The sequence below is a fragment of the Mus pahari genome, chromosome 2 (assembly GCF_900095145.1).
Source record: "Mus pahari chromosome 2, PAHARI_EIJ_v1.1, whole genome shotgun sequence".
NCBI classification, from domain to species: Eukaryota; Metazoa; Chordata; class Mammalia; order Rodentia; family Muridae; genus Mus; species Mus pahari.
Genome location: NC_034591.1, coordinates 129,352,796 through 129,362,703, shown reverse-complemented (window position 1 = coordinate 129,362,703; position 9,908 = coordinate 129,352,796). Strand labels below are relative to the sequence as shown.

The window sequence follows — 9,908 nt, the reverse complement described above, 5'->3', positions numbered from 1 at the left end:
CAGAAGTCTGAGAAAGGACAGTACTGAATGTGCTTGTCTGGGAGAACAATGGGGAGTTGTAACCTGAGCTGGACTCTGCATGTCAAACAGGCCTTGACTAGCGAGAAATCAGTGTCCACAGAGTATGATAAACGCTACCCTACTCAAGGGGAATCTCTCTGTGGGGAAAAGCCTTTAGCAGTAAGTTGGCTTAAGTTTATAGGAAACACAGTAAGTCTTCAATTCTTCTGTATAAACTGCAGTATTTGCTTGAGAAAATTGGTTTTTACATTTTGTACATGTGTACATTCATGTACAGGAATGCCACAGCATGCCCATGGAGATCAGAGGACAACCTCCAAGAATAGGTTCTTTCCTTCCACCATGTTGGTTCTAGAGACAGAACTCAGGGCTCCAAGTTTGGAGGCAAACATCCTACGTGTTAGACCATCTCACAAACCTCTGTATTTACATTCACAGAATGTTTATCTTATAAAACTAGTAATCTACCCTGGATACAGTTAAACTGGGAAGATGCTAGGATTTCAACAGATCATAAACATCAGGTCTGATTCAATACTGTATCTTTTATTAGAGTCTAACACACCTATATAGTCAAAGTCCTTGGTAGTTAATAATTCCAGACTGAACTAGTTCAAGTGTCCAGACAGGAACCCTGACCGGAGAGCTGCCTAGGTTGTGAACTAGCTAGGGCTGCGGGTTTCTTCTGCTGGAGAGCACTCCTGCACATCCGACTCTCAACAAGGAGACCCTCTCCAGCCACTCTTGCCACCACAGTCACAGCAGTCAGACAAAGTCGAGTTTATTAGGGAAGCATGAGAGCCACTGATACCCCAAGTGACACAAAGAAAACTGAAAATGTCCCTTCAGGCCAACTGGGGGCCTGGCTTTGACCTCCCAGAACAAGAAACTGGTGGGTTAGCAACAACATTTTCTGGCAACCACACTGCAGGGCACGAGTCTCAGCCAGGACTGCCCCCAACTCTCTCAGGTGGAGAGAAGGCCGACTGCTGACAGAAATCAGTGTAGAGGCCATGGGAGCTGTAGGGAGAGTCTGAGAGAGAGTTTGAGAGGTGGGGAGGACCTTAAAGAGTCCCAGCCTTTGCCTCTCAACACCTGAAACACATTGACAAGTAGTTCCGAACAATGTTACTGAAAAGGGAAAAAGCCTAATGCTGTTTCCAAGAGGTCCCCTGGACTGCTTGCTCCCCCATGCCACGTCACACCCCAGGGCACACAGCAGAGCCCAAAGGCCACTTTTGAAAAAAGAAAAACAAGAAAAAGCCCTGTTGCTCTGTAAGGAGAGGAGGAGGAGCAGAAGGCTGCTGGGCCTTTCCCACATGGCCAGTGTTCTGTACAGCGACTTCCCAGCAGCAGCCCAGCACACTTCTAGGTCAGAGTCTCGCCCTTTGTCACCTGTGAAGGAAAAACTGACATTTAGATAAAATGCAAAGGGAATAAAGCCATTTAAAAAAAAAAAAATCCTATTTTGGATCCTGCACAGTGAGAAACGGTAGCAAAGGCAGCTTCAGAGTCCCAGACAGCTCCATCCAGGCAGAGCACTTAACTTCTGCAAGGCTGTTCTACTCAGAAATGTGTATACCCTGGGGTAGCCTGGGACCATACTCACCCTCGCTTCAATGTACTCTATTCTCCGTTCAAGGGCTGTCAATTTCTCATTTAGTGTTGCGAGTCTTGAACGACAAGACATATCTGGTAAAAGGAGACTAATATTTAGGATTAATGTCACTCCAAACACCCATACCCACACAAACCCTCTGGCTGAAGAGGAAACATTGTTCCAAGTACACATGGGGACTGGGGATATGGTAAGAAGCGTTTAAGGATCAACTACTCCGATGCTGTGGAACACTCAGGGTGACAGGCAGAGAAGAATCACCACCAAGAGAGATCTATGTCTTGTCTTGTAGCCAAGGCTAGTTTTGAACTTGCTGTGATCCTCCTGTCTCAAGCTAAATTTATGAACCTTAAAAAAGTTGCTAAATTTATAAAAAATGTTATAGCAGTAACATACAACTAATATGTAAAGGATGTACAGATAGCTTTGTCATGCAGCAAACTAAGAGAAGGGACCTAATGAGAAAGGAAATACAGAAGCTCTTCAACCTACGGACTATCCCTATAACCCCCCTGGAAATTAAACTAGGGAGATGCACTAAATAAAATAAACTGAGGAGCACCAGCTGTTTCTTGAGCCCACAGTGCTGAGTGGGAGCTGTGTTCCTCTGTTCCCTGGCACCACAAGCACCACACATGTCGCTAGCCCTGGAAGAGATCAAAACTCAAAACCTGAGTATGGTTTTAGGCTATGGTTACAAATCAGCAGAGGAGGCTTGTCCTAGATTACTCCAAGTTCAAGGCCCAGCACTGCAGCAGTGAAGAAGAGTCCTGAGGGTTACAGCTGGAATTAAGGCAAGGAGGGAGGAAGAGGAGGTCCAGAGAGAACGGTGTCAAAAGCCCACACTATTTATGGTGTCTGTCTGTCTGTCTCTATGCCACATGCTCATGGATCAAGTTGTAAGCTCTCAGCTGTATTTGGCAGAGGAAATTTCAAGACAGCAAATCTGTGGTTGGATGAATAGTAATTACTTTTTTGCAGGTCTACAATGAAATAGAGCAAGCAGGGCAAGAAGAAATACAAAATACACAATTTGAGGAGAAAAAGATCGCCAGGAAATTCAACATTGGAGCCAAAGCTTGTGCTGAAAGAAATAAGAAGACTAATGAGAAATGGAATAAGGGAATGAGTACCTTTAGGGCAAGACCCCACCTGAGCTAATCCTGCAATTTATGGAAGAAAAAGGTATAAGGAATTTTCTGTTCCTAAAAGGCAGTAACAGATCAAAGTTTATAAAAATGTAGGGGCCCGGTTCCATCCCCAACAGGCAGCATAACTTGGCAGTATTGGTCTTGTGGTTCTGACTATAGAATCACGAAGGATATATGAGAAAATGGGCTGTGGAATCTTCCTCCAGGATTGAAAGCTGCTGAAGTCAGGTGTATGGTAGGGAGTCTGCATAACCCAGAGCTGCCACTGTGTGAATAGTGAAAAGTGGAGCCTGGATCGCACTGTCGATCACACTGTGCTAGAGCTGTGGGATATCTGCTAGGGAGAGCTGTAGACAGGGAGTAGAAATAACCCGAGAGGCATAGACTGTAGTCACCAAGTTGCGAGGAGGAACCATGTAAGACCTTTGGATATCAGACAGAGACAAGATATGGAGTTTGCCCTGCTGGGTTTCCATCTTGCTTGGTCCAGCGTTTCCTTCCTATGTCACTATTCCTCCCTGGAATGGCAATGCACACTCTGTGCCACTGTATGCTCAAAGATCATAATTTGCCTTTTATGGGGGTTACAATTAGGAGATTGGACTTTTAAACTATATTGAGACCATGGAGACATTTTTCTTTCTTCTTCCTTTTGGAGACAGGGTCTATGTCGGTAGGCATGGCTGTCCTGGAACTCTTTATATTAGACCAGGCTGAACCTGATCTCAGAGATCTGCCTGCCTCTGCCTCTTGAGTGTCGGGATTAAAGGTGTGTGCCAATACATCTGACTGACTATGGAAACTTTTAAAGTTAGACTAAATTCAGTTTTTGCATTATTATATGGCTACAAGACTATGGGATTCAGGGACTGAGTTGGATGTGGTGATTTGAATGAGAATGGCCCCTGTGGGCTCAAAAACTTGAATGGCTGGTCGCCAGTTGATGGGACTGGTTGGGAAGGATTAGGAGGTGTGGCCTTACTGGAGTTTGAGGTTTTTAAAGCCCATGCCATTCCCAGTTATGTCTCTCTCTCTGCCTCATGCTTGTGGATTAAGAGGTAAACTCTCACCCGCTGCCCCGGCCATGCCCGCTGCCACCATGCTCCCCACCATTATGGTCACGGACTCTAATCCTTTGGAACCACGAGCCCCGAATGAGCTCCAAATGAAATGCTTTCTTTTTTGTTTGTTTGTTTTTTTGAGACAGGGTTTCTCTGTATAGCCCTGGCTGTCCTGGAACTCACTCTGTAGACTAGGCTGGCCTCAAACTGGTCATGGTGTTTTGTCACAGTAATGAAAAGTAACATTGTCTCATCATTTGAGCTCTTGGAAGCTAATCAGTTACTACTGCTGGAAGACTGCTTCAACAATACCCATAAAGACCTTTTTGAACTAGAGAAAATTTAATCAGTATCAAGCACATGATGGAACCAAGATTCTATCTGTGAAAAGCAGCCTTGATTCTTTGCTCTGCTTTTTCCAATCTTCTTTCAGTACCTCCTCCAGAATATAATCTAGACTCTCTCAAAATACCTTTTCTCTTTTGCTTCCTTTACCTGAAACCATGAGACCCTTTTTCCTCTCAATTGTCCTCCAGCAACGGAAAACGAGACAAAAGATGGCTACTCCCTACCACCTCCTCCACCCCAAGCTCTATCTCAGTAACCTTTATTCCTTGGGTCTAAAATAGCACGGGCTCACTCTGAACCATCTCCCACACGCTGAGTCAACAGCAAGCTAACAACTTTCCTTCTCTTCTCTTCTCTGGCTGCTTCTACAAAAGCAGTCACTTTGACAACTCTTCCTACACTCTGATCCAGCCTCAACTCTCATCATCTTGCTTATCACAGAGAAATCCTGTCTCGAAAAACAAACAAACAAACACAAAAACAACAAAAAAGTAAGTGGGGAGTGGGCTGGGCTGAGGAGATGCCTCAGTGGTTAAAGCACCTGCATAGGGGCAGGAGTTCAGACATCCAACTGCTTAAGTAAACACGGGGTGGGCAGGGCAGTCTGCCTGCAATTCCCGCCTCAGAAGGCTGAGATGGGATCGTCTTCAGAGGAAGGGAGCTACAAAGACTAGACTTCACACCACTGGGCTTTGGGCTTGACGGAGAGACCTGCCTCAGTGAGTAAGGTGCAAGAGCTATGATGATTCTCTTGTGCATGACACACACACACACACACACACACACACACACACACACACACACACACAGAGATATTCACCCATTCTCATTAGTTTTTCAAACTTAGTTCTCATACTTAGTTTCAGACACCGACATGTAATTAACATGCCACACATTCATCCATCTGTAGGTGTGCAACACAATGTTGGGCCCTTCTTTTTAATTTTTTTTTTTTTTTGGTTTTTCGAGACATGGTTTCTCTGTATAGTCCTGGCTGTCCTGGAACTCATCTGCCTGCCTCTGCCTCCCACGCCCGGCTTCTTTTTAAATCTTACTATCTGCTATTGCTGCCTCTGTCTGACTTACAATGACCACCCTAGCAACCTTTAGAAACACACTGCCTTACTTTTTTTTTTTTTTTTTTTTTTAATTTTACATTTTTGTGTATGTGTAGACACATGCCCTGGCACACATGTGCAAGTCAAATGTAACTTTTGGGAGTGGTTCTTCACTTTGGCCATGTAGATCCCAGAGACTGAACTCAGGTCATCAGGCTTAACAGCAGGTACCCTCTGAGCCTTCTCACTGGCTCAAAACTGTCACTTTTGTCAGGAGTAGCCAACACGCCCAGAGTTCATTTACTAGGATGGTTGTGAGCCACCATGTGGTTGCTGGGATTTGAACTCAGGTCCTCTGGAAGAGCAGTCAGTGCTCTTAACCGCTGAGCCATCTCTCCAGCTCCTACATTTATTTTTTAGGTAAGATATTCCCTATACAGCCTGGCCTAGCCTGAGACTAAAACTTAACAGTCCTCCTACCTGTTGTTTCCCAAGAACTGGGATTACTGGAATGTTTCACTACACTTGGCTTTCTCTGGATTGTTTCATATACTACCTTATCACAACAAAAATTAGCACTAGCCTTATCTTCTGGGCTTATTTGGTGGTTACTGGGGTGTGAGGGTGGAGGGGGTCTATTCTATTTCCAGACAGTGGTTCCTTATGTAGTTCAGGCTAGACTGGAACACACATCTTATCTCAGCCTTCTGAGTTCTAGGACTGCAGGTGACTGTCAAGCTTTTGGCTGGTTTTTGAAGTTGTTTTAGTTCCTGGATGCATCTTGGTAGGAAAAGGCTGAGACCTGCAAGGGAGAAATGTTCCCTTTCCTGTGTTACAAGGGAGAAGACTCTGCTGAGATGTCTGTATCACATGTGTCTGAATCACATTTTACAGAGGACAAAATTGATTTGGGGTTTTTCTCCTGCATCCTAGATTGAGGAAAGAGCAGAATTCTAATTCTTTTTAGGAGCAACAAGAAATGGCCTACATGGCCGCTATTTTCCCTGAAGATATTAAAGACCCATGTCTTGAGTCATTACTAGGTGGTTTTTGAAATAGTTGAAATTAATAAAGAACTAGAAGGCAGAACCTCATTGTGATATACAATTAAAAGCTAAAGCAATTTAACTGTTAGCTGAGCCTTTAGGCAAGTTCCTGGTTGACAATCATGCATGATACATGAACTCACAAAGACATCATTAGGCTGAGAAGCTCTGAGTCCTAAGGAGAAACCAGTGTGGTGGTGTGGCATGGATTACTTAGTAAGAATTGCATGGGGTCAATGCAATTGGATGTACCCTAAGTTCTGGTATCTATCTACGAGGTTTGTACTATTTATGAATATCTAACTCAGAGGTACAAAGATTCTATAGTTGAGTTTGAAGAGGCATTGGAGTTCTTTGAAAATTACAACAACTCCAAGTCCCTACCCTGACTCAGGGTATGTAACCAGATGCTCTAAAGGGAGAATGTATTCTTTCTAGATGGCTAATGACTGTCTAAACAACTTTTACTTTTGCAATTCCAGCATGTGAAAGGACAGTTACAACCTGTGGTTCCATTTCAGTATCAGACAACTGCCTGAACCACACAGACGATGATGACACACAATCACACCTAGCTCTGCTCTGTATTGTGGGTTGGGTGAACTTTCAAAAAAACATCACCACAGACTATTTACTGGTCTACATTTTAAGACTCTGCCCTGATTCTGAAGCCAATGTATGCAAAGAAGTTTAAAGGAAGAGGTGTTATTTTAAACTCTATTTTTATACTTATTAACAAATTCAGCATGCATGCTGTAACCCAGCTTGTCAGATGGTGTAAATATATGTAAATAGTGCTGGAAGGCTGACCTGGAAGAGTCATGTGACCCTTCAAGTTGGAGAGTCTGAGCCTAAGCAACATGGTGACACATTTTCTCAAAAGAGAGGAAAAAATAAAAAAGAGCAGGATGCAATGATGCAAGACTTTAATGCCAGAACTCAGGAGGCAGAGGGCCAGACCAGCCTACATAGCAAGTTCCAAGCCATCCAAAGCCAGCCTTGTATCATAAGGTCTCATAGCAAAACATTGTCTCAAAAAACCCCCAGAAAACCATAACAGAAGCTTTCAGATGGGCGGCTCCTCAGCAATTATGTAATCATCTAAGGAAAGGGAAAGGCTTACTAACAGATATGGAGACCTTATCTCAAACCCCACCCCCAGAACAAAAACAAACAAGAAGGTAATAAGCTAAGAAAAGAAAACCAGAAAGAGCAGGGTCCCGTGCACACCTGTGATCTAGTCAGCAGAGCTGACAAAGGAGGACAAGCTGAGTCCATGTGAGATGCCCTTGGCCAGACTGTGCACACCATGGCACCCTATTTCAAAAAACAAACACACAAAAGAGGACAGGATGAAGGAAGGAGAGGAGAAAGAGGAGTGAGGATAGAAAGATGAGGAAGAAAAAGTAAACAGTACTCCTAAGAGATTTAGAATTATGAAATATGATATACCTATTATCTAGCCCTCAAAGGAAGATTCAAAGTTCTATATCATCCTGGAAACTCAGTGAGACCCTGTCTGACAAATGTTGTCAATAATAAGACATTCTTTCTAGGGTGTACATATCAAAGGTAAAATGTATGTGGACTAAAGTTTAATGTAGCCAGGCCTGTATATAGACACAGGCCCATAGTCTGTGTCATAGATGAAGCAGGACTTGAGCCTGGCCAGGGGTTAGCGGTCAACTTGTGGCTCAGAGAAACCACAATGCAAAACCAAAATAATGTTTATTAGTACAGGCTGGTAGTATAGATTGAGTAGCATTTATGAACAAAACAACCTGATGTGTTCCTCAGTTTAAGGCCACCCTACTGTACACATTGTGAGTTCCATCAGCCAAACCTATATAGCATGTCCTTGCCTCAAAAAACAATCCTAGAAACCTTGAGATTTGATTGCTCCATGGCAGTCAGGCAACCATCTGAGGGAATAGCTTACTGATGCAATTCAGTCAGAATGAAGTTGCTGTTACTAAGACCCAGATTTGGAACAGTGAGGCGTTACATCACTCTTAAAATTTTGAAAAGCAGGGGCTGGTGAGATGGCTCAGTAGGTAAGAGCACCCCGACTGCTCTTCCGAAGGTCCATTGTTCAAATCCCAGCAACCACACGGTGGCTCACAACCATCCGTAACAAGATCTGACGCCCTCTTCTGGAGAGTCTGAAGTCAGCTACAGTGTACTTAAATATAATAAATAAATATTTAAAAAAATTTTTTTTTGAAAAGCAGACCCAATTTAACAGGATTTTTGGCGATTTGCTGATTGAAATGCCATCTCTGATATTAGCTGCTACCAGACAAATGAAGTCTTGTAATTTTGCTTGTTAAAACATTCTTTGTGAGTGATGTTCCCAACTACTTCCCACTGCCTCTCCCAACTAGGCCAAAGCCTCAAACTTATGATCCTATCACAGTCCATCCTGGCCCTGCCCCCAGCACAAAACACTTTAGTTTTTTGGTTTTTCTGAGACAGGGTCTTATTCTTTAGCTAGACTGGCCTTAAACTCATGGTAATTCTCTTGCCTCAGCCAGGTAGGATTACAGGTATAAATCACCACATCAAGCTATTTTAATTTCTTTTGTTCGATTCTTCCTTGAGGGGATGTTTTTCAGTAAAGAATGTTGTTTTTTAAAAAAAAAAAAAAAAAAAAGGTGGGGGATGGCGAAATAGCTCAGCGGTTAAGAGCACTGACTTCTCTTCCAGAGGTCCTGAGTTCAAATCCCAGCAACCACATGGTGGCTCACAACCACCCATAATGAGATCTGACTCCCTCTTCTGGTGCGTCTGAAGACAGCTACAGTGTACTTATTTATAATAATAAATAAACCTTTGGGCTGGAGCGGGGTTGACCTGAGCAAGCAGAACGAGTCCTAAAATCCAATCCCCAACAACCACACGAAGGCTCACAGCCATCTGTACAGCTACAGTGGACTCATACACATAAAATAAATACATCTTTAAAAAAAAAATTTCACAACAGTTTAAGAAAAAAAAGTGAAATATTCCAGTTCTCTGGCAAAGTAGGAGAAATCAACTATGTGAACACTGAAATAGTTTACACAAAAGGTACACACTCAACAAGAGCAATTTAGTGGTGGCGTGCTTCTAGCACTCACAAGATCCTGAGCCAAAGCCAAAGCCAAAACCCTCCGCAGGAAAACTGGACTGTGAGTAGCAAGACAAACGATCGCTTCTGGAAAATGCTTTAATTCTGTAAAAAGCCACCTAAAGCCATCAGGTCTACCTGTGAACAACATACCTGCCTTTGCCATTGAATCACATTCCTTTCTCTTATACTCCTTAAATCAACTTCTTCTGGGGACACTTTTATTGACTACAATTCTCTACTATAACCTCCATAGGAACTTATGGGTGTGAAGCTGCACCACTGACATATACATTTATGCTGGTCTCTCATTAGTTGGTATCTTTAACCTCCATTCCCTGTTGAGAAAATCCATGTAAGATTATATAAAGTCTTACACACTTTGTAAGTACAGTTTTCCCCCACGTGTAAGAGGTTTATTGGGAGAGGGGCAAAGAAAGTGGTGGCGGAAAGAGGGTGAGGGTGTGTGTGTGTGTGTGTGTGTGTGTGTGTGTGT

The 9,908-nt window shown here is 43.3% G+C and overlaps 1 protein-coding gene across 1 annotated transcript in view; it reads right to left on the bottom strand.

Annotated features, from left to right (window-relative positions):
• Window positions 1-546: 546 nt before the first annotated feature.
• Brk1 (BRICK1 subunit of SCAR/WAVE actin nucleating complex) overlaps window positions 547-9,908 on the bottom strand; it is an 11,889-nt gene continuing 2,527 nt past the window's right edge. The window contains exons 2-3 of the mRNA XM_021190861.2: window positions 1,631-1,713; window positions 547-1,416 (exon numbers count right to left, since the gene is read on the bottom strand). Of these exons, the coding sequence (XP_021046520.1) occupies window positions 1,390-1,416; window positions 1,631-1,713 (110 nt within the window). The 3' untranslated portion in view covers window positions 547-1,389. The remainder of the gene's footprint in view (window positions 1,417-1,630; window positions 1,714-9,908) is intronic.